Source organism: Lygodium microphyllum, chromosome 3 (genome assembly GCF_053477565.2).
Source record: "Lygodium microphyllum isolate KBCC chromosome 3, Lygodium_microphyllum_v1.1.10, whole genome shotgun sequence".
Classification (NCBI taxonomy): Eukaryota; Viridiplantae; Streptophyta; class Polypodiopsida; order Schizaeales; family Lygodiaceae; genus Lygodium; species Lygodium microphyllum.
Window position 1 is genome coordinate 185,641,735 of NC_141137.1, and position 24,778 is coordinate 185,666,512.

At 41.2% G+C, this 24,778-nt stretch overlaps 1 protein-coding gene across 1 annotated transcript in view; it reads left to right on the plus strand.

Annotated features, from left to right (window-relative positions):
* The window catches only part of IMPL2 (inositol monophosphatase family protein), a 56,664-nt gene extending 32,597 nt beyond the window's left edge, over positions 1-24,067 (plus strand). Inside the window, exons 2-9 of the mRNA XM_087675193.1 lie at positions 15,012-15,090; positions 19,406-19,500; positions 20,116-20,165; positions 21,474-21,598; positions 22,416-22,482; positions 23,098-23,187; positions 23,293-23,404; positions 23,513-24,067. Coding sequence (XP_087531319.1) covers positions 15,012-15,090; positions 19,406-19,500; positions 20,116-20,165; positions 21,474-21,598; positions 22,416-22,482; positions 23,098-23,187; positions 23,293-23,404; positions 23,513-23,592 — 698 coding nt within the window. The 3' untranslated portion in view covers positions 23,593-24,067. The remainder of the gene's footprint in view (positions 1-15,011; positions 15,091-19,405; positions 19,501-20,115; positions 20,166-21,473; positions 21,599-22,415; positions 22,483-23,097; positions 23,188-23,292; positions 23,405-23,512) is intronic.
* The last annotated feature ends 711 nt before the right edge of the window (positions 24,068-24,778 follow it).

The window sequence follows — 24,778 nt, forward strand, 5'->3', positions numbered from 1 at the left end:
CAGCTAGCAAGCGTCTAAGCCATACGCATTCAACTGTGGTGGTGAAAGCTGCCTTGTATTCAGCTTCACATGACGATGTGGCAACAGTGGATTGTTTCTTGCTAAGCCAAGAAATGCAAGAAGTGCCAAGAAAGAAACAATTGCCACTAGTAGAGTGATGTGTATCATAATCACCAGCCCAATCAGAATCACTGTAAGCATGTAAATGCAGTGGTCCCTCCTTGGCATAAAGCAACCCAAGAGAACGAGTACCCTGCAAGTAGCGGAAAACACGCTTGACAGCTTGCCAATGTGACATACGTGGCTGATGCATATACCTGCTCAAGGCTGAAACTGCAAACTGTATGTCCGGCCTAGTATTGCATAGATAGATAAGGCATCCAACTGCAGGAGCATATGTATGTATATCAAACAAATCACTGTCATCATGTAATGACAGTTTCAGTCCAGGTTCCATGGGAGTACAAACTGGCTTGCAATCCTGTAAGCCAAATTTCTCAAGAAGCTGCCCAATATACCTTGACTGTGATAACCCAATACCTCGAGCAGTATGTATGAACTGGATGCCCAAGTAGTAATGCAAAACTCCCAAGTCAGACATGTCAAAAGTTTGCTGCAAATTTTGTTTGAATGCTGAAATCTGATCAGCATGTGTTCCAGTGAGCAAAAGGTCATCAACATAAAGACATAAAATCAGCATAGATCCCCCTTCTTTACATATGTAAAGGGTAGACTCAGATGAACTGTTTAGAAACCCCTGACCAAGCAAGAAAGCATCTATCTTTTCATACCAAGCTCTAGGAGCTTGTTTTAAACCATATAGTGCCTTTTTTAGCTTGCATACCAAATGTTCTGAGCCCTCAACTGCAAAACCAATGGGCTGTTGTACATAAACTTCCTCCTGAAGTTCCCCATGCAAAAATGCAGTCTTGATATCTAGCTGATGAACTGTCCAACCATAATGTGCAGCCAAAGCAATCATAGACCTGATGGTCGTCATACGGGAAGTAGGAGCAAATGTCTCCTCATAATCAATGCCATTTTTCTGTGCGTAGCCTTTAGCTACCAGCCGTGCCTTGTATTTATCTATGGATCCATCTGCTTTTCTTTTCAATTTGTAGACCCATTTTGTTCCAATGGCTTTCTTCCCAAATGGCAAGGACACCAAATCCGAAGTGTGATTCTTAGTAATAGAATCTAATTCAGCTTGCATGGCTGCCTTCCAATGCACACTGTGTTGTGCATCCTCATAACATTCAGGCTCTTCATTATCAAAAGTACTTGCTGCCATAATAAACTCCATAGTATGTGCTGAATCATGCAAACGAGTTTGCCTTCTAGTACGACCAGCCATGGGTGCATCCAAAGGACTATCTTGCATAGTCTGCAAATACCATCTAGGTAGCTGTCTAGCATCCTGGCTGTGTGCAAGCTCTTGCTGAATTTCTGTTTCAGCATTATGCTAAGTATTCCGATCAGCCAATGGCTGAATTTCTGCACTTTCCATAGGAGCAACTGGCTGAACATTAGGTTCATTTTGTGAACCTCCAGCTGAATCACCAAAAGTAATGGGCAGCAGCCCTTCAAAAACATCACGGGCAGCCTGATATGTGTCCAAACCAGCCAAGGATAATTCTGATTTTTCATCAAAAACAACATCCCTGCTGACAAAAACCTTCTTAGTAACGGGATCATAGAGTTTGTAGCCTTTGCTCTCATTGCTATATCCCATAAAAATGCACTTAACAGCCTTGTTGTCCAATTTTCTTCTAAGTACCTGTGGAATATGGGCATAGGCAAGACACCCAAAGGTACGAAAGTGACCAACAGAAGGTTTACGGCTGTTCCAAGCCTCAAATGGTGTGATGGTCTTCAAGGCTTTGGTAGGGCATCTGTTCAAAATATGGCAAGCACACATGACTGCTTCCATCCAAAAACTATGAGGCAAGCTCTTTGCCTTCAGCATACATCTGGCCATCTCCATGAGTGACCGATTTTTCCTCTCTGCTACCCCATTCTGCTGTGGAGTATAAGCTGTAGTATACTGATGTACTATGCCCTTCTGCTGCAAAAAAGAATTCAGCATAGAGGACATGTATTCCTCCCCTCGGTCCGAACGGAGAGTCTTAATGTGGCATCCAGATTGGTTTTCAACAAGTGCACTGAAAGCTAAAAATGCATCATACACTTCTGACTTCTTTTTCAAACAATAGACCCAGCAAAAACGTGTGAAGTCATCAATGAATGTCACAAAATAATAACAACCACCCAATGACATGGTCTGTATAGGCCCACAAACATCTGAATGCACCAACTCCAATCTAGTTGTTGCCCTGAAAGCAACATCACGAGGAAATGAGAAACGATGCATTTTCCCCAAAATGCATCCCTCGCATAAGTGCTCAGGAGGTCTCTCCAAGAGAGGTAAGCCATCCAGCATCTGAGTATGCTGTAAAAGCATCAAGCTGCTAAAGTTTACATGCCCTAAACGAGCATGCCATAACTCCGCCTTTATCATAGCAGGAGTAAGAGTGGATGTCAAGTATGCTGACTGATCTACTGAAAGAGCATCCAACTCATATAAACCATGACACAAAGATCCTGTCAAGACCAATGTCATGCATTCTTTTTCTCGAACCATGCAACGGTCATCATCAAAAGTGACCTGCATACCACAACGTGCCAAAGAAGAAATAGAAAGCAAATTCTTCTTTATTCCAGGCACAAACAAAGCATCCTGCAGGCGGAGAATAGAGCCATCAATGGCTGTGAGCTGAATCTCCCCAATACCACGAACAGGGTATGATGCATTATTGGCACACTGTACCGATTTTCCAACAGGAGGTGCACTAACTGAAGCAAACAAATCTCTGCGAGATGTGATATGTCTAGAAGCACCACTGTCAAAGAACCAAGTGTCAGCATCCTCAGTAGAGCTAAGTGCTCTATCGGCCCAAGAGATGTCATAATTGCAAGTGTAAAAACAATAGTCCCTGTCCACAACAAAGGACGCGGACTCACTAGCAGTGGAAGGAGTAGTAGAAACAGACATTTCTGACTCCTTCTCTTTGGCAATGCGCTTTCTGCACTCAGTGATATAGTGGCCGGGCTTCTTACAATAATGACATTTTCTTTTCTTTGCTTGCGTCCCCCCTTGTGACTGATTCTGCGATGTGCCCGAAGTGCCAGAACTCTGTGGAGCATTTTTCACCTTGCTGTTCTTGCCTTTCTGTCGTGCCACAAAAGCCTGCTTAGAGACTATAGCATCCACACCACTATTTTTTCGTGTTTGCTCCTCCTCTAGAAGCAAGCTAACCAGCTGAATAAAAGTGAGTGGGTGCTCAGCAATCCTCATTGTGAGGTTCAATGCAGTATGAAAAGACAAGTACGAAGGAGGTAGGGAATTCAAGGTGGTGGATATCAACTGTGCATCCGAAAAATACTCATCTACATTCATGAGCTGCTCCCTCAAGTCCTGAATCTTGTTTAAGTGATCCTGCATAGAATCACCTTCATGCGTCTTCAGAGTTTCCAACTCTTTCTTCAAGAAAGAGATTCGTGTCTCATTTTTTCCTGCAAACATATGCTCCAAAGTCAACCATGCATCTCGTGAAGAAGATGCCGAACGGATATGAGGTATAATGGACCGCTGAACTGCCAGAGCAATCGGCGACAAGGCCTGTGCATCACGGGTATCCCAAGCTTTTTGAGCTGCAGTTCTTGGAGGAAGTGGCTGAGGTGGAGCAGGCTGAGGTCCCCGTTGTCCACGTGCGCCATGGGGAGGAGGAGTAGCGGGAGCTACAACTCCTGGCCGAGTTTCCTCTTCACTGATATAATCCCATAAATTCTTGGCCACTAATACATTTTTCATCATAAATGACCAAAGGAAATAGTTGTTTCCGTCCAGTCTGTCCTCCTTGGATACATACGTAAAAACATCACCTCCTTGATTTGCCATGATGACAAATTTCCAAAGACAAAATGAGCAATGTCAAAGCAGTACGAACTGGAAATCTGCAAATTTCCAGAAATTGCAGCAAATACGTTTCTGCAATTGATGTGCAAGGGCGTACTCTGTCAGAAAACTGTCCTTTACTGCACGCTTCCCAAGGTGCACACAGTGCAATGCAACACTGTTATGAATAAATCCCCAAAATTTTTGCCAAAATCTCTGTCAAAAACAGTCGTTCTATGACTGTATCAGCAGTTTAAATGCATCTGTCCTCCAAATACACAAAAGCCCCAAAATTTTTGACCATTCAGTCCAGAAATTTGCATGAAATTTATTTTTCCAGTAGATCTGTGCCAACCGCGTGTGAACTGCCGCTTCCAGAATTTTTTTTTTCTGGGCTGGAATAATAATAATTTTGAAAATTTTACCTGGGCGTGAAGCACGTCGCGAGCTGCTGACGTGACGTAGGCAGGCGAGCAGGCGGGAGCAGGTCGTCTGACGGGCTGACCAGTCGCGATGGGCAGGCGGGCTGTGCGTGGACAGGGCATGTCGCGAATCTGACGTGTGTAGGCGGGCAGCGACTCTGACGCGGGTTGGAGAGCAGTTCGTGGTCACGAGCGCAGAGGAAACTTAGTTTGCAGGAAACGGGCCCTGGCGGATTGGTGGTGCTGCTCGCGAGCTGACGGGCGACTGCTGACGGGCAGGGTATTGGTGGAGGCTAACGACGAGCTGTACTGTGCTGAGGCAGCGCTGAGGAACAGCGCCTGACTGCTGGCAGGACTGACGACAGGCTGTACCTGTGCTGACGTGACGTCTGACAAGGTTTGATGTCAGGCAGTGTCAGACCTTGTGCCCTGGAGACATTTTGCGTGGAGCTGTGTGTCAGCGGCCTGGAGCAGGACTGGCGTGTGCTGCAGAAGCTGAGTTCAGAGCTGAGCTCTGATACCAAATGTGAGAGCAGAGGATCGAGATACAGCCAGATTTAGTAGACAGTGTGAGAGTGAGAGAGACAGAGTTGAAGCACGACACCCAAAAGAATAGACTAAAATGAGTGTAATCTGAAAGTACAAAGTACAACCCTTAAACCTTAGGGTTGTAGGGGGGTGTTCACACCCGACACACACTAAGTGCCTAAATGTGTGTAACATAAGCACATAAGTACATACGATAATAAGACCATAAGTCTGGGGGAAAAAACCTCTCCTACCGAGAGTAAAAAGTGCCCCAGTGTCCTACTGATCACCGACACTCCCATATGAGCGTAGGCGTAAGTAAGGCGTGAGTAAAATACCCAACAGATATATGGCTGCTCCTTGTAATCAATTCATAATTTCATCGATTTGAGGGATCGAAAATCGATTCTTTATTGTGATTTTATTCAAAGCACGATAGTCAATGCAGGTATGCCATGAACTATCATTTTTATGAACCAAAAGCACTAGAGAACAAAAGGGGAATGAGCTGGGCTGAATTGACTCTTTTTTCAACAGCTCATTCATCCAACTCATTATCTCCTGTTGGGCTGCACTTACCCTATAGGTTGGCTTATTAGGAGGGCTACTTCTAGGGGATAAGATGTATGCCATGATTCTTTGGCCTTTTAGGCCGTAGTTGCCCTGGTAATGTATCACGGGGACATGAAACTGAGAGATGCTTTAATCTTGTCAATAACATTTGATTAAATTATTAATCAAATGTGTAAGGCTGTTTAACACGTGATGCACATGGTAGTTATTTCACGGTAACAAACTAAGAACCTCGAGGATGCAATGGGTGTCAAAGCCAAAAGTTGTTATAAGTTATGTCGACTATGTTTTGGTGGTCAGTTGGTGCTAGTTTAAACCCTAGGATAGTTGTTTGGACAATGAGTGCCAGTGGTGGCAATAGGGACTAGTATTAATTAATTAATTAATGTCAGTCTAGGGGTGAATAGAGGCTGGGGACCACTCTAGGCTGCAAATGGCCTAGCCAATTTAATTATGGATGGGCACATTTAATTTTGGGTAGGGTCACAAAGGGCTGAAATTAATTTTTAGAGTTGTTTAATTTTGAAAATTAATTTAATGGTTGGATAATGTTGAAAATGGGTTTAGAAGGTTGACACTTGGCAAAAATGCCCATGCAAACCGAGAAAACGTTTTTGGGGATTGAGTCTCAGCTATTCAGTGAGTTTTCAACCAAAGAGAGAGAGAGAGAGAGAGAGAGAGAGAGAGAGAGAGAGATCTCAGCCATTGGAAGCTGTAAACAGCAGCCAAGGGGTCAGGAGTAGCAAGTGACAATAGGTGAAAGCTCTCAGCTATTGGAGGCAATAGACAGTAGTCAAATTTTAGACTTGCTCTCACCCATTGGAGACAGTAGACAGCAACCAAGGGGCCAAGAGCAGCAAGTGACAATAGGTGACAACAATTTTGAAGCCTATGGGAGCAAGCAACAGTAGCACATTGCTTGTGATAACAATTTTTAGCATCTCTGGTTGTAGATGATTGCATTTAATGCAAACTAGAGCAAGGAGACTTAAAGGTTTTCTCGTGAAGGAATTTGGAATTTTCTCTCTATTTGGCATTCTCTCACTTGTTCCAACCCATTCTCAAGAGATCTCAGCTTGTCTCAACCATTTGTAGCAAATCTTAGCCAGATTTGGTGGAAAACGAGAGGATTTCTATAGTAAATCCTAAAGTACAGCGGAAAATTAGGGTCTAGCAGCCACTTTGGGACTTGTTTCAACGAGAGAAGGCGTCATGAAATCAACACATGCGATTTGTTGTATTGTTAGGGATTTCAGATGCCTAGCCATCCATTGTAAATTTGAGGTAGCATTTGGCTAGTTGGGGTCCAATTAGAGCAAGTCTCGGGTGAAAATCAAGGGGCAAATTGCCCAATTTATTTGTTGATTGTTGGAACAACAAAGGGCTTTTGGATTAGCCAAGGAGATAATGGAATCTCAACTTGTACTCAATTCATTGGCAATTGAAGTTAAAGAAATATCGAAAGGGGCACCAGTTTTAGGGCCAATAGGGTGTTCAATATCCAAGATTATTAAGGTTAAGTGTGCATTTCAATTTATGTTTATTTACTGATTGTTGTCATTTAGTGCTTGATCAGGGAAATACCACCCTCTTCGAGAAGGAAGGCTGGTTTCATAATGATTGAGAAAAGCAATCAACATACATTTTGAGAAATAACATATGATCCTTTTCTAACTTAGACATGTTTCCAACTTTTTCATTATTAACCTTATCTTTAGTGTAAACTAAGTATGTTGAAAGGTGATTTTTCATTACTTTAGAAATGGTAGCAACTGGTACAATATGGATAGATTCTCCTTTCAATTTTACATTCAAGGTATCGGGCCTTGCCTTTATGCTGAATACTGATCACTTTAGCATGTGAATCAATCACTGGATGCACATGATGGCACCAAGGCCTACCAAGAAAAATGTCATAATCCACAAGTGGTACAATGAAAAACTCTTGATTGTCCACAATGAAAAACTCTTCATTGTCTAATATCCTTGAATGTGCAAGTGAAGCTTTTAAATGAGTAGTGTGACAAGCTCTGCATGGCCCTTGCATGCCATAGTAACTTTTACCATGGGTTCCATCTCATCCTCTTTGATGCCTAGATGGGTTGCCATGTCCGTGGAGATAAAGTTGGCTTGTGCCCTATTATCAAAGAAGATTAATGCATGTTGATCTCTGCTTTTGCCTCGCGCTTTGCATAACTCAATAGTATTATCATTGGGCTGATCACAAATAACATCTAGCACTGAATCAACATATGTTTTGTGCTTCTTTCCCTTGGGATCTTCTTGATTTTCTAATTTTCCAGCATGTTGTGTGTTGGGACAAGTAGTCCTTAGCCATGTGACCCTCCTATTCACAAACAAAGCGTTTATTTGTAGCCCTTAATTTCCTTCATTGTGCAATTGTTTTCTAGCCCTTTCCTTGCTGTTTTGATCTCTTTTTAGTCCGATTTTTAGTTCTGCTCCTTTTCTTAGCCCTTGAAAACATATTATTCAGCTTCTGATCCATGCATCCCATAACAATACATCTATTGTAGTAGCTATTTCTATGAGTTGAGACATGCTAGATACAATGGATATAATGTAAAAATTCGTGATTCCTTTTGGTAGCTCATACACATAATTTTCCACTTGCTCATAAAGAGGGATTGGTTGATAAGAAGTTAATGGCAGCAAGGCATCCCAAAACTTCTTGTATTGCGTTGCATCAAGCTTATTCCAAGCTATCATAATATTGACCTTAAATGTACTAGTCAACCAATTTGAAGCAAACATTTATATGAATTGTACTCATGTTGATGGTACTCTACCTTGTACTAAGAGCATGAACTACCATTGCAATGCATTCCCCTTCAGGAAAGTGGTTGTCTTTTGAATCTTTGAGGATTTGGTGAAGTTGTCTCTTGAATAGGATGCATCAAATTGTTGAATAAAAGTCAAAGCTTTTAGCCTATCTTGTGCTCCTTTGAAGGACTCAAACTTCGCCCTTCACCCCCTTCTCCACCCTCATCATAGTCTTTTGGTGTAGTTTGGAAGTTGAGTTGTCATACACTGGTTGTTGCCAAAAGGGTGCGTTTGCCATATTTGCATCATGACCAACACCATATGAAGCATTTACATAGCTAGCACTCATTCCTTGATTCCCATAAGCACTAGGAGGTGGAGATGCAATACCATACATACCACTAGTCCCCAAGCATCATGCCAATATTGCCATACATGAGGTTATGCATATTGCCAGCCATATGCGGATATATTGGGCCTTGCAGACCATGCATTGATTGCTGCATACCATAAGGAGTTTCACTATACATTTTCATATGTGGTCCTTGGCCCAACATAGCATGAAAGATGGTGCCACCACCAAAGTATCCTAGCTACCATACTTGTATGGATGCTCGGTTATCCAAAACTCATTGGATTGGCACTATCAAGTTGGCCTTGTATTTGCATATCCAATCCCATTGATACTATTTGCTTTTGCTTGTCACCAGTCTTTGGTGCATCTTTAGGTTGCGCTAGTTATCATCCCTTGGGAGATTCTTGTTGTCCAAATGCTTTTGAAGATCACATTTTCTTCTTGCCTTGTTATCCTTTTTGGGAGAGTTCAAAAATCTCTCAAATTTAGGATCTTTGGCCAATTGAACAAACATGTTAGTTGTTGCCTTCAACCAAGCCTTGAACTGGTAATCGTACTTGCTAGTCTTAGTATCTTGTGGCCTAGAAGGATCCACTTCTTGGTCAACAACCACATTTCTCCTTGCTGTCCATGCTGCCCAAGCTACCAAACTCAAATAGGGGTCAATTGTAAGCTTGTTCTGAGATTAGACATTGCATTTTCCTCTTCATTATGTGCATTTTCAAAATGAGATGTATCATCACTGCTTGATTCCATCTCACTATAAGAAGACATACTTGTTGTAATTGCTTAGCTAAACACACTTTTAGCACTAGAGCAAAACTTTTGACTTCTAATTAGGTGCTTCAGGCCCACCAAATCAAGGGATTGAGTGGTATCCCGGCAATCAAACTAGCCTTTCTTCTCGAACAGGGTGGTAATAACTTGATTAATCAATTCTTACAAGAAGTAAGTTAAATCACATAAATTGAAATGCACACTTTACCACTATAGGTAAGCCATGTGGGTAAACTTATAGAAGGGATCATTGATTTTTTCTTATACACACCTCTTCTTGTGTTAATATATAGATGTTGGTTCTCTTTAGGACTTAAGCTGTTGTAAATAGATTGAACAATACATTCTTCCTCTTGATTATCATGAAAATCTTGCAAAGTAGTAGAAGATGGAGCTAATATAGAGGTAAAAGCGGGTGTACCTGACATATAAGTAGATGGAAGAGAAGAGAAAATAGGTTTATTCTCTATGTTGGTCTTTCCAATTGGATGGATAGTCCCAAGTGGAGTGTTTGTTTTTTCTACAAAGTCAATAGATTTGTGCACTAAATCTAAAGGGGAGAAAACAAGTTTACCTTCTAGTAGTTATTGAGCTTGATGCATAAGGATGAGATTGTACTTGGCTCATGAGATCTTATATGGTCTATGAACTCCATAGTAGTGTCAAAAATGACGTACCAGCAAGACAATAGGGTTTGCGGGGAGGAACACGGAGTGAACTCGGCAAACATGGAGAAGGGAAGAGAAGAGAGAAGAAATTCTGATGAGTGGAATGATGAAGTTCTGAATCATGGATGAATGTGATACAAGGGAACAAGGGTGTCGTAGCACAAGGAAGATGATGAAGACAGCCACGAACCACGAACCGCAATGTCCTTCTGAAGGGGTGTGAGGGTAGTGGAGAGGCTGGAGAGAAGAGGCGATGGATTGAATGAATCAGCTGTAAGGAATGAATGAGAGAGTGGTCTATAAATAGGCACAGTCAGTCTGGGATGGCACCCTTTTTTGGGGCTGCAAACCCTAAACGCAAAACGCAGAAACGCAAAAACGCAAAGTGTGGGTGAAGGGTTTCTCAACACCCCCTCTCAAGCCCAAAAAGGGGAACAAGAGAAGAGTGAGGTGGAGATGCAATGCTACATGTTGAAGAATGCTCATGCAGTAGGTGCCACTTGGACAGTGTCCCTCGTGGGAAAATTGTTCTCTTGCCCAAGCGACCTAGTACAAAGATGATGAAATCATGCAATGCAAAGGAGGAATGTCGGACTTTGTGTGGTGCCGAGAACCATAAGGATATGCCCATACTCGATCTTGGGAGGTGGCTCCATGCTGACCAAGTGACCAAGGCAGAGAAGAAGAGGAGGAAGAAGATGTAGGGGATCCCTAAGATCGAAGATTTCCACCGGAAAGAGAACCTGCAATAAAGAACAACAAACAGTGAATTGGAAAACCCGAAACTCAACCTCGGAGAGAAGCCATTAGCTTTGTGCATCCATGCTGGAAGGAATACCAAGGCCTCGTCACCAAGTCGCGGCTGAACCTCCGAGGTCTCGATCTAGGTGGTATCTGAAGATCCTGGGTATCAGTAGAAGAGATGATTGGTCGAAGATAGCCACCCCAAGAAAGTAGAGGATGGGTGAAGAACTTCATGTGGAGTAGGTTCCCCCTCTGAGGTGGGAGGTGGAGGGGCTCCCGTTGGAGTCGAAGAAAAAGTAGATGCCCCCTCTGAGGGCAAAGAAATAACATCCCCCTCTAAAATAGATAGGGAATCCAAAAACTCATGGATCATGGACTCTGAAATGTCTGATGACGAAGAAAGTGTTGCCGATCGTGCTGAAGAAGGTATCTGGGGTGCTGAAGAGCTTCCAAAGGTAGCCTCTCGAACCTGAGCAGTCGAGGGTAGGGAAAGGTGGGGCTCAGAATGAGAAAGAGGTGGGCAACAGTCGCTGTCTCTTAGTTGAGCAGACTGGGTAGCCGAAGAAGAGGAAGGAGTCGAGCAGCCCACTGTCTCTTGAAGGAGCAGACTAATGAGGAGACGGTATCAAACAATCACTGTCTCTCGATGGAGCGGACTGCAAATCCGTAGGTCGTGAAAGCCACTGTACCTGAAAATAAGTGGGAGAAGACTGCCGTTGGCATTGCGATGATCTCTAGGAAGTCGTAGTGTCAATCGATCCTCCATGTGCTCGAAAGGACTTAGTGCGCATCAGATGCGTTGTATTGCCTTGAGTATAGTGCTCTGATAACCGATGCAGAACGATCTCTGTGGCCCAAAAAGGAGAGGTGGCACAAGGAGTGCTTGGTGGAAGACACATATACTCCGGGGGGGTGGGGAGCAAAGGTCGAAGTCGGCAAGCATCGGTGGTGTGTCCGATGATGCCACAATGGGAGCACCCAATAGTTTGGTCATCTATTGGTAAAGAAGCCATGGATACCAATGTGCCTTGCTAAAGAAGGAAGAGGTCAGCCACTATGAACCACGAACCGCAATGTCCACCTCAAGGGGTGTGAGGGCAGTGTGAAGCACAAACCGCAATGTTTGCCTCAAGGGGTAGGAGGGTAGGTGAAGGGTTGAAAGTGAGCTGCCAGTGGGAGGAGGATGTGACCAGCAGTAAGAGATTGCAACCAATAGAAAAATAGAAAAATGCAGGTGAGGAGAGAGAAATACTAAAAACGCAGGCATCAAGAGAGAGAAAGACTAAAAACGTAGGCAGCAGGTGAGGGAAAGACTAAAAATGCAAGAAAAACAGCCTGTAGGAGAGAGAAAGACTAAAAACGTAGGTGGTAGGTGAGAGAAAGACTAAAAGCGCAGGCAACAGGTGAGAGAAAGACTAAAAACGCAGAAAAAAACAGCAGGAGCAGTCAATATGCTGAAATCAGCTCCGAACGGTGTGTGATAGGCTGGAAATAGGCGCTAAACTGTTGTAGACAGCAATGGCCAGCTTGGACCGCGATGTCCTCCGCGTTTGGGGTGTGGGCAGCAAGCTGAAATACCTGAAATCTGTAAAAACGAGATTGTTTTCTGAATGGAGAGTGATTAGCAACAGTCGTTCTGCTGTAAATAGTTGTAGATTGCGGGTGGAAGGTTGAACAGGCGCTTGACTGTAGATGACAGCAAGGGACAACTGAAACTGCGATGTCCTCCACGAAAGGGGCGTGGGCAGCAAGCTGAAAACACCTAAAACATGCAAAAACAAGATTTTGATGCAGCCGAAGAAGAAGAGAAGTGGATGCCGTATCCACCACCGGTCTTTTCCTTCACTGGAGTGGAGGATCTTTGCCGCTGTTTGAGTAGATCCAGCTCTGATACCGTGTCAAAAGATGACGTACTAGCAAGACAGTAGGGTTTGCGGGGAGGAACACGGAGTGAACTCGGCAAACATGGAGAAGGGAAGAGAAGAGAGAAGAAACTCTGATGAATGGAATGATGAAGTTCTGAATCATGGAGTGAATGTGATATAAGGGAACAAGGGTGTCGTAGCACAAGGAAGATGATGAAGACAACTACGAACCACGAACCGCAATGTCCTCCTGAAGGGGTGTGAGGGTAGTGGAGAGGTTGGAGAGAAGAGGTGACGGATTGAATGAATAAGCTGTAAGGAATGAATGAGAGAGTGGCCTATAAATAGACACAGTCAGTCTAGGACGCCGCCCCTTTTTTGGGGCTGCAAACCCTAAACGCAAAATTTAGAAACGCAAAAAACACAAAGTGCGGGTGAAGGGTTTCTCAACAAGTAGTTCAATGACTCTTCATCTGTGTTGAATCCTTGCAAGCAAGTTTTGAGGCCTACCCTTGCTCGAGTCTTTACGTAGCAGGTTCGGGAGACTAAAGTGGTGTGGAAGTGTTAGAAGTTATCTTTCCTCTATGAACCTATTTTTGATGATGAGCTCTCTAGCCTAGGCTTTTTCAATGAGTACCTAACTCTGATACCATGTAAAGAAATACTTGTCTATAGATAACAAACGCAATCATACAACAAAGCACAGACTGATAAAGAACAGAATTAGGGATAGATTAACTAAGAGACAATGAACACTAAAGGTGAAGGAAAATTAATGATGAGTCAATACAATTCTCAATCAGCAAACATACTATGCAAAGTAGATATTGACCCTTGAACTCACATGTCTCTAGCACTAGGGTAGAGAGTATAAGCTAAAGGCTGTGTTGTACTTTGATGGATTTGGAAACATAGTCGGTAGTCTTCAGAGATGTTTGGCAGCAACAAACACAATTATAAGAAGGCTAGATCAATGTCGGTGAATGGAGTAGACAGCAGCAAAATCTGCAAATGTAGCTAGAGATGATGATGTGGCAGCCAAGTGAGTAGTAAACTACAAAACGCAAGCTGAGGTTGATGTGGTAGGGTTGGAACAACAAATGCAGGGTTAGTTGATGATGTGGCATGCTGAGACAGCTGATCATGTACGAACGCAGGTAGCAGCTGATGATTTCGCAGTTTACACAGCAGAATTTGGTTGTACAACAGGCTGAAATCAGTCTCACGAGTAGGTACAGAGGCTGGACAGCAGGTGCCACATGTGGGACAGCAGTAGACAACAGCTTGAACTAAGATATGCTCCACGAATGGGGCATGGACAATAGAGACAGCTGTTAGCAATTTGCAAAATAAGATTAGGGCTGAGCGGTGGGTAGCATGTCTATTTATAGTAGTGTGGATCCTCCCAAATCTATACTCTAGGAACACATACTATTTGATGGAGCTTTGGTAATAATTTAGTTTTGGGGCTGTAGTAAAGAGCTAATTAGTTTATAATGCATTTTGAAACTCAACAATGTGAACACAGTATAACACATTGAAATTGAAATGCAGTTAAATGCAAGGTTGGAAACTCAAATGCATGGGTTGCTAGAGCTTCAATGTCTTCATCAAAACTTTGATGGAGCTCACAACTAGGAGATGACTAGCATGAAATGCATAGGAATGCTAATGTGAGTATGGTAATAGCACCTAATGATGACAACAGGGAAACGAAGGGCTGACAACCAGTAGCACATTAGATTGCTAGAGATCCCCACCCCTGTGCGTGAAGATCAATGCAAGGAAGCAAGGAGAAATGGGGCTAGCAGGAATGGCAGCTAATGTGATGATGGTGTGGCAAGGGCTGATGGAAATTGGGGAAGATGTGATAATGTGGCATAGAAGAATGGTCTTGCCCATGATCTCCTCTCATGGAACTTTTTAAGCTAGTTGTCCTACCAAAAGCACTTGAGTTTCATAAGTTTTATCTAGAGAATGTTTTGGGGCTGTATGATAGCTGAAAGAAATGAGACTAGTTGGAGATTAATTGTAGGCCAAGATTAAGGTAGCTTATTGTATCATGCTTCATGTGGTGGCTGAAATGTTCAAATCTTGGTTCCATTTGACACGGACTATAACTTGATTTCTGGATCTAATTCCAGAGAATGTAATATCTCTCTCTCCCATGAGTGCAATGGATTGGTTGATTTTTCTAGTTTTTGAAGTGTGGTACTCAAATCTTTTTTATGTTACTAAGTTGCTTTATTATTTAATGATGGCGATGTTACTACCAAATACCTATATATGCACATTTTTTTGATGATTTGTATTTATTCTTATAGTTTGTGAATCCATGTATAGGTCCTGTGACAATAGCAGATCAAACAGCTGAAGAAGCAATGCGCACTCTTATATTGAAACATTTCCCAAATCATGCAATGTAAGAGCTTTCTTTTTCATATGAAATGAAATGGTGATAGATGTTTGTAGTTCTTTATAATGAATATTTATGGAGACTTGTCTTTAATGTAATGGTGGTTGATTCTAAAAAGTGTCTCTATCAATGGAGACCCATTTGAAGGCTTCAATTATTTTCATATAGAGCCTAATGACACATTATGATATTCGAGTGTATAAACCAAGAATTCAATTTATTATTGTGGGAGTAACTTTGAGATGATAGATAAAAAGTATGTCTCAAAAATTGAATGAGATCAACTTTGGTGGAGGATGAGATTTTTGTATATGTTCTTGAAGCTACTTTAGCAATATTATTACATTAACAATGGCAAAGTTATTAGTTTTTACTATAAAAGAATTGAGAATCCTATTGCGGCCTCATTTTACTAACATAGATATGAAGACTCTTTTTTTCAACACTTTAATTACTCAAAAGCTATTCTATTTTATTGATAAAATGCTCAAACTTAAAGGTCAATTTCTTTGGACACTCAGCAAGTATGAAGTTCAGAGGGAGATATTTTTTGTCGTGTTGTCTTGTTTAATATTTATATCCATATGTATCAAAACGAGCTTGCACACATAGAACTCCAAGTGCACTCTTGAAGTATCCATAATTATCTTTACACAATGCCTTGGTAAAGATACGTGCAACTTAGTCATTTGTTTTGAATGGACCAAGTCTATTTCACCATCCAATTCCTTCCCTCTAATAAAGTGGTAGTTTATGTCTATGTCTTTCATCTTTGTGTGGTAGATTGGGTTTTTAGCAAGCATGATGCTACTGATGTTAGCGAAGTATAATATCACACCTCCATCAATGTGTATCCCCAAACCACATCATAGTAATCTCAACCATGTCTGCTCGCACATTGCAAGTGCTATAACACGATCTTCTATCTCCATACTAGATAATGCAACAATAGATTGCTTTATATTGTTCACGTTAACCATGGCTGTTCCAAAAGAGAAAGCATATCCACTTGTACATCTCCTGTCCATGACATTTCCAATCTAGTTTGCATCAATATATCCAAACAATCTAGGTTTGATGCCTTTCTTGTTGAACAATCCAAATCCAAAAGTTTTCTTCACATGACTCTTTACATTGCATCAAGATGTGTCTTGTATGTTCTACATAAATTGACTTGCCACTCCAACTGCATAACTTTAGTTTGGTCTTGTTACAGTTGAGTAGATAAGACTTCCAACCATCTTCTTAAACATAGTAATATCTTGAATGTAATGACCATCATCTACCATCTTCACATTTTGATCCAAAGGTGTATTCATTCGCTTGCAGTTTGTCATTCTGTACTTCTCTAGCATTTCCAATGTAGCATATCCACTTGTAGATCTCTTATCCTTGACATTTTCAGCTTAGTTTGCATTAGTATACTCAAACAATGTAGGTTTGATGCCTTTCTTGTCGAACAATCCAAATCCCAAAGTTTTCTTTACATATCCCAAGATTCTTTGCATTGTATCAAGATGTGTCTTGCATGGCTTCTACATAAATTGACTTATCACTGCAACTACATAACTTTAGTCTAGCCTTGTTATAGGCAAGTAGATAAGACGTCCAACCATCTTCCTAAACATGGTAACATCTTGAATGTAATAATCATCATCTATCATCTTTGCATTTTGATCCAAAGGTGTATATAGTGGCTTGCCTTGTGTCATTCTATACTTCTCTAGCATTTCCAATGCATATTGTCTTTGTAATAACCAAATACCATGTGGTGTATCCATATAAACTTTTTCTTTCAATTTACCATTTAAAAAAGCATTCTTAACATTCATTTGATAGAGTTTCCAATCATAAATAGAAGCCAATGCAATGACTACTCTAATAGTAGTCATCTTAGCCATTGGACTAAATGTTTCATCACAATCCAACCTATAAGTTTGAGCATATCTTTTAGCAACTGGCCTTGCTTTATATCTCTCAAGTTAACCATTTGTTTTACATTTCACTTTGTAGATCCACTTGCAACCAATGGCTTTCTTTCCATGAGGTAACTTGACAAGATCCCATATCGGATTCTTTTCCGACACATCCATTTTAGCATCCATCGCTTATCTCCATTCCTTGCTTTCTACTACATTGTCAAAATATGTGGGTTCCATATGCTGAACATGAGGTACCATGTAAGCATATTGCTTTTGTATATACCCATTACACAATAGATTGGAGTGGTTGAAAGGAAGAATTGTATTATTGTAGAGGTGGCAAGAGCAATGATGAATCAGATATATATGCCCTTGACTTATTGGGCAGAAGTAGTGCATACAGTAGTCCATGTCATGAATGGGACACCCATAGCTCTTATGTATAATGTGTCTTCTTATGAGAAGATGTGTGGCAGAAAGCCTACGGTTGCTTACTTTAAGTAGTAAGGACACTGGTTTCCTTTTTGAGAGATACAATAGGAGATCTAGAGGTAAAGATTGCAAGGTCTTAGAGGCGCCTGAGTTATAATAGAGTTAGTGACAAAGGGAGTTCCTCACGAGTAGAGGACAGATACAGCCACCTCTCAAACCTGGATATGTCTCTCCTCTAGAGGGGACATTCTGCTTGGATTTATTGCGATTAGTAGAGATAGAATTTTCATTTCATGGTGGAGGATGATGGCCAGATTGAGAGAGAGGACTTGGTTCTGACTTACTTTATAGGCTTCTCCAGACCCAGTCAGTCACTTGCTTGATGGATGGAGGCATTGGTCCTGTCAAAGGTGGCCCCTACTTAGATGGCAGTGGGACCCAGAAGAGTGGGTTTAGAGAGACTCATTCTTTGATAGACCATGTGGTGTAGCCTTCTTTGTTCTTTAGCTGCATCACATGGCTGGGGAGGAGGATCTAGATGAGTAGAATTAAAGCAGAGCCAACTGCCACTCATCATTGGCATGTTTAGGGTAGCTCAGGACCTTTCTTGGCGAATTTTAAAAGGAGACTGGATGATAGCTCCAAGCTGAGAAAGATTTCTTTCTTTCTATGCCTAGTAGCTTGTAGGAGCTTAGCATCGCAGTAGTACATGGCTTGATTATGGTATGGCCCAAGTGGCATGTACAAAATGCAGAGAGCTAGAGGAGACATTGTCAATGGGATTATACCAGAACTCAGGAGGTGTGAACGCTCGTTGATTCACAAGTTTGGGATTGTCAAAAATGGGCTTTGAGCTCGTAATCATTGTGGATAATAGCTTGGACAATTACCAGCCGAACATCAGCGTTTTGTTACCCATTTCGAAAAGTTTTCTTCAGTAAATTAAAGAAATATCACAAATGGCACCAAGGTTCAGTGTCAACGGGTGTCATCTCTTCAGTGCTTGCACTCAAGAAAACCACATTCCCACCTCCTTAAAGAAGATGGCAATGTCCCAGCAATGAAGCCATGAAACGGGCTTTAGTGAAAGTAAAGGGCATGAAAACATAAACTAACAAGCACAATGAACCCAAACTGAAGTATAGCAAACAATGAACTCACAAATGTGGAGCTAGAATCCTTCCATTCCAGTTTCTGTAATTTGTTTGCAGCAAAGGGAATTCATAGAAAATTTCTCATAGAAGTGATTTCATCAAGGGATTAGGAATGAAAATCCTCACAGCATAGGGTATGATTGCATGGTACAGATTCCAATGATGATCGAAAGGAAGAGGTACAACAAGCTGCAAATGCATTACAAGAGGATCTTTCTGAGGCAAAAGAAGCTGAAAATGAAGGGAAGCAGATATAATGTTTAGAGGTGGGTACTCTTTAACAGCTTACTCAGAATCCTGGAACTGCTTTTTGCACGATCCTTCAATGCCTATGAAGAAAAAGAGGCATCTAGAATCTAAGAAGCCTGGGGAGTTTCATGGGCAGCCATCTCTTACCTATGTCTTTGAATGGACAGACTCTGGGTATGCCAAATCAGAGGGAGCTTTGTTTCAAGAATCCACCTTTAGGCAAGGTGCCAATTTGCATGGCAAACAGTGATTTTGAGCATGAAAATTTTGGACAGCCAACAATTCCCCAACCTTCAGCACATTCAGGGTACTTTGGCGGCAGTTCAATATTCCAGGTTATGGGTGCAAGCGCTTTGGGTAGTCATAGAATGCTAGGGAACTTTGCTATGCAAGGGCAAATGTTTTGGAAAATTTTCTTCACTCCCTTTTGAAGTTTCCTTGACATTATTCGATAGTGAATCAATGCATGGTTGCACTGTTTGCTATTCTCATCAACACCATACTTTGATGCTGCTTATATTCCTAAGAGCTGAGTTATCTTCAACTTTGATTCCTCTTTTGCAGATTTGGAGAAGAGCATGGATTGTATCTTCCTAAAGAGGACACCGACTATATCTGGGTCCTTGATCCCATTGATGGCACCAAGAGCTTTATCACTGGTAGGCTTGTTTGTCTTGGCTTGATTTATGCTCACATCAGTCTTCATTTGGAGCTGACAATTTTGAAAGCTAGGCATCTGCAAATAAAAAGTTTTCACTACATCCATAGGTATAAATTCTGTAAAGCTAGACATCTATGAATATGAAGTTTCTCACAAGTATAATTTAATGCTAGTTTGCTTTTCTGAATCCCATTCTCCACTCAGAAGAGATGATGTTACCACTAGCTTAGCACATGACTAACAAAAGATCGTTTGTGTAATGCTGTTGTAGCACGGAGGTCATTTTGAGGTTTCAGGCAAGGGGTGAATGTTTTTGATTTTGAAGTCTAAGTGGATCCTTGGTGGGAAGTGACTGCATTGCAAGTGACAATAGGCAATGTGAATTTGTTATATTGAAAGCTTTACAAGCATACATGTGGCGTCTAGACTGAGGTGTTTTAGTTTTCATTGTTATATGGGAATGACTATCCAATTCGGTAGAATTTTTGGTTTTCTCAGTGGGTGATTGTGTTCTAATATTTTGGTTTGTCAGCTCTTAGTAAGGTGTGATGGGTGTTAGCATGTTAAATATGGGCTATGATATTGAATTGTTTGTGGAAATATTGTGCTGCAGGGAAGCCAGTTTTTGGGATACTTATTTCTCTTGTTCACAGGGGAGTTCCTGTAAGGTTACATGATCCTTACACCTTTAATTTTGAGGAATTCGAATACTTGTAGAATAATTTTCTGACTTCATTGGGATGCTGCTCATGTGCATTTTGAATTCAGTATATGGAAGTTATGTCAGGCAGCTGGCAAGAAAGCCTATTGTAGGATGGTGGGTCAAATTAAGTTTCTCTGTGATGCATGCGATTATATTATATTATCAAGGAAATACAAATGGATGAATGCTGGATCAAGAGAAGATAAATCTGATGTGCAAAGAGACTAGAGGTGCTGCATGCATGACCTCATTGTACAATCCACACGCTCATTGAGCACAGTCTGTCACGAGAACTGTGTCACAACACATGCAGACGAGGCCATTTTTCACCGTGACCATGGAATGATGATGTGGCAGCCATTGGTGTAGCTGTTGTGTGACTGCATTTTCAGATGCAATTTATATGCTTATACTATGGTTTGTGGCCTATTGCCATACAAACTTTTGAGCTACCACAGTGAAGGGTCATGTCTGTCGTGTGTGCAGCATGTCAGAAAAGATGGCAATAGAAGCACAGCTCCAGGGAGGGAATTGGAGGCAGTATGGCTGCAATCTGTGTTGGTCTAAGATTTGTCTTCTGAACATAATCTCAAGGAGTTACATATTAACATGATTTTCCTCTTGTTAGTGTTGAAGGAGCCAAAGAGGGCTTGGAAAGCTCTAGGCTTGGGTCAATAAGAGCGCTTGTTTGTCGGCTGGAGATGCCTGGTTTGTTCTCACACCCATCTGGTGCTAGAGTTCTGAATCGATGGATATGCACACTGAATAGATCCAGTATAAGAAGTTAGATCTGGTCACACCCATCTGGTCCTAGTGTAAGAATGACCTGACTTGAAAGGGCAAAGTATAGGGTGACCCTATCCAGCTTAGCAACTGGCTGCAAGTAATTGATGGAGGGATTAGGATGATTGTCTATATTGTCTGAATAGGACCGCCTTGTACATGTAATATTTGTTGGTGGAATGATAGGCGATGGTTAAAAGGCTGGATGGGACTGCAGTCAAGAAAGATGGATCAGAATGTGTGCAGTTCATTTTGCCTTGTTTGTTGTTGATAATATTAGTGAATGCTTTTCTGGTTGTTTTTGTCCTTTAAAAAAACTATGCTGCATTTGGTTTTCAGAGCCTTCGCTAAGGTAATATGCTTATCATGCAGTTTTAGGAGCTGCAAGCACATAGTTTGGTGGCTTAAGTTCATGGTTAGATGGTCACTATTTGTTAATTGCTGAAAGTCTACATGGCTACTACTAACCAATTCTTATTTAGCAGATTCTTGGAATCATTGATCAACCCGTACTGCATGAGCGATGGGTTGGTGTGCAGGGAAGAAAGACGATGTTAAATAACTCGGAGATCTCAACACGTCAATGCAACATGTTGGGCAGTGCTTATCTGTACGATTACATTTTGCATCATTGCTGTGAACTTTGACACAACCAGCTTTCAGATAGTTTATTATAAGTGTCCTTTGACATGCATCTATGTTTAAATTAAGTTGTCAAGCTGCATCTCTAGTTCCAAAAAAGAAACTTTGTTAAAGCCTGAAAATGTTGTGTAAGGTTGAGTGCAACATTGTAATTGTAGCTTTATATGTCCAGGCGGCTGGGGATCACTCACATTCAAGATGTCCAATTCCCCAATCTAAAATTTTAGCCATATCCAGAATTAATTGTTTCAAGTTCATCATGTGAAATGTTTTGTGGTGACCTTGATTAGTTGACGAAAATAGGAGCATGGATAATTGAGCTTGCCCAATAGCCGAGTGCACATGGGGCCTCGCAAATCCAAGTGAAGTAGCTCTCTTCGGTGTGAGATCTTTTTGTGCAAAAGAGTTGTCGGACATAACATGTCTCTGCAGTCCTCTAGAGAACCCAGCATGAGCATGATGTCAGATATAATTATGTTGGAATCACAATTCCTGCTATTAGCACTCATGGGAGCTAGCGTATCTTTCAGTGTGTGAAATGCTTAGCTACAAATCTATAATGGTCCTGTGTCTTAGTCAAAGAGATGCACATATATACAAATTTTAAATGGAAATATTCCTGAGGAAGATATTGTAGAAGCACAGACCTATATTGGGGCTTGACATTTCTGCTTGATGTTTTCCAAGATTGCACGTGCTAAAAGTGGAGCATTGTATAAAATTCAAACGATTTGTCTTTTCTCATTGATTTGTTTGCTAAAAGGTTGCATGTGATATTTATGTAGATATACAACCAGCCCACATTTATTTGCTGGGGAAGCAGAGAAGTCATACACTTCTTTGAGACAAAAGGTTATCTTATCTCCATTTGCATGCATGTGTCGCAGCTACAAATTTCTTGTTATGGCGTTCCTTGAAAATACGGGAAATTTGGCAGGAATTTTTGGATTTTTGGCTTAATTTCTCCATTGCCAGATTTGTCACTTTTTGGCTCTGTGAACTATCTACATTGTATGAAATCAATAGGTTTCACCAGATTAATTCCCCTTCCTTCACATACTTCAATGTTCTCGTGTTGTCGTTTAAGAATGCTTCACTTTGGAGATCTTCCTCAAAATTAGCTACATATCTTTGATTGCTTTTGATTGCAAAATATCTCACCTTGAGACATCTACCTTTATATTGGCCAGATGTGTGTGCTTATTTTCTATGTTGTCTCAGTCATCCCAGAAAATGACCTACTTCATATTATAGATCTTTCCCCTACACATAATCATACTTGGTTCACTCCCCCCAAAAAAAGAAGATTTGACATTGTATTCACCTCTTTAAATGGAAACCTTGGTCTCTTAAGTAACCATGGTCTTGGAACATAGCATGAGCAGACTGATATATTGAGTACCTTGTCTGTCTAGTCATGTGCATATAAGGAAAACAAAAACTCAAAACAAAATGTCTGATTTGCAGGTTAAGTTTCCTCTTTATGGTTGTGACTGCTATGCATTTGGGCTTCTGGCTGCTGGATATGTTGACCTTGCTGTTGAATCTGGGGTAAAGGTATGAGCTTACTGAAAATGAGTTTTATTTTTGTAGACTCCCGGTTGATGTTTGACCAAAATAAGAAGGCTCTGAAACTTTGATACATTGTTTCTTTCTTCACAGCCCTATGACTTCCTTGCACTCGTTCCTGTAGTAGAGGGTGCTGGAGGCATAATGACAAATTGGAAGGGTGAACAACTAAGGTGGTGGTATACGGAAACTGACACATCCATGGGTATGATTTTAAAAATTCAAGTGCCTTTGACAGGTTACTATTATGGAGAGAGGGAATTGACATTATAATTACGGAGCTAACGTGTATATGTTTTTTAATATTTGTCAGAAGGAATAGACATCATTGCTGCTGGTGATACAGAAGTTCATAAGGCTGCTCTAGCTATCCTAAAGGGTACCAAGGAATGATCAAACCATCAAATCTGGTTGACACAGTTGTCATCGCACATCTGCCAGCATCCTGAATAGGAGATGAATCGGTTCTTCTTTTTGGTAGAAATCAATGGCTAGCTTGGATCTGGGTCAATTTTGAGTTAGACTTAGGAGGCTACACAAGAAAGCCCAATAATACATGACTAAGATCTCGATTCTTTTAAGGTTTTTCTAACCAGGGAAAAGAAAATTCTATCAATAACACCTCAGAGAAAATCCCCTTGGAGGTAAAATACAAAGTACAAGGAACCATGTAAATCCCCTTGGAGGTAAAATACAAAGTACAAGGAACCATGTAAAGAGTAGCTAAGTACATGATAAATTCAATGGTGGTTCATGGTGTGACAACCAATCTGGTGGGCTGTAATGCTTGATTCCTTTGGATGACTATGATACGTGGGTAAAGGTTGTCATCAATCTTTTTGGCTTAATTTATTAAATTAACTTCGTATAATTCTGAACTCGCAGTATTAGTTATGTTTGAAGCAAAAGTGAATTCGGGGAAGGTTGTCATCTATCTTTTTGACTTAGTCTATAACTGCTTATCATTTTGAATTTGCAGAATTAGTCTATTTTGAACCAAAAGTGAATCAGGATCGTTTCTAATCACTTATAAAGGGCTGCACTTTTCACCCATGAAGGTGTACAGGAATGAAAACTGATCATGCTTAATTGGCCTTGGCTATAGAGTAAGTAACAGATAAAAATACAGGGCTACACACAATGTGAGTGCTGACTAAGCAAGGAACAATTATTTTGTCTAACATGTCATAGGAGAACGGGTTGAATTTGAGACATAGCTGTTGTGACCTAAGGTTCTCTTTCTCTATTCTTACATGGATAATAAGCTTGTTCGGTACACATAATGTGAATGTCAACTGAAGGAGCAATTATTTTGTAACATGTCATGGGAGAATGAGTTGAACTTGTCTCATGGCTGTTGTGACCTGAGGTCCTCATTTTTATCTATCCATACATGGATAAGAGGCTTGGTGGGAGTGCCAAGATCCAGGGCAGGTATGTTTTGCTCATATCTTAAGACCAAAGGAGCAAGGGTGTTAAATGTGAAGTGATGGGTGTTTGAGACGATTAATCTCGTGGGTATGCAAGCATTGGAAAGCCATGATGGACTCTAGTAGGTTTGAGAAAATCATGAAGAACC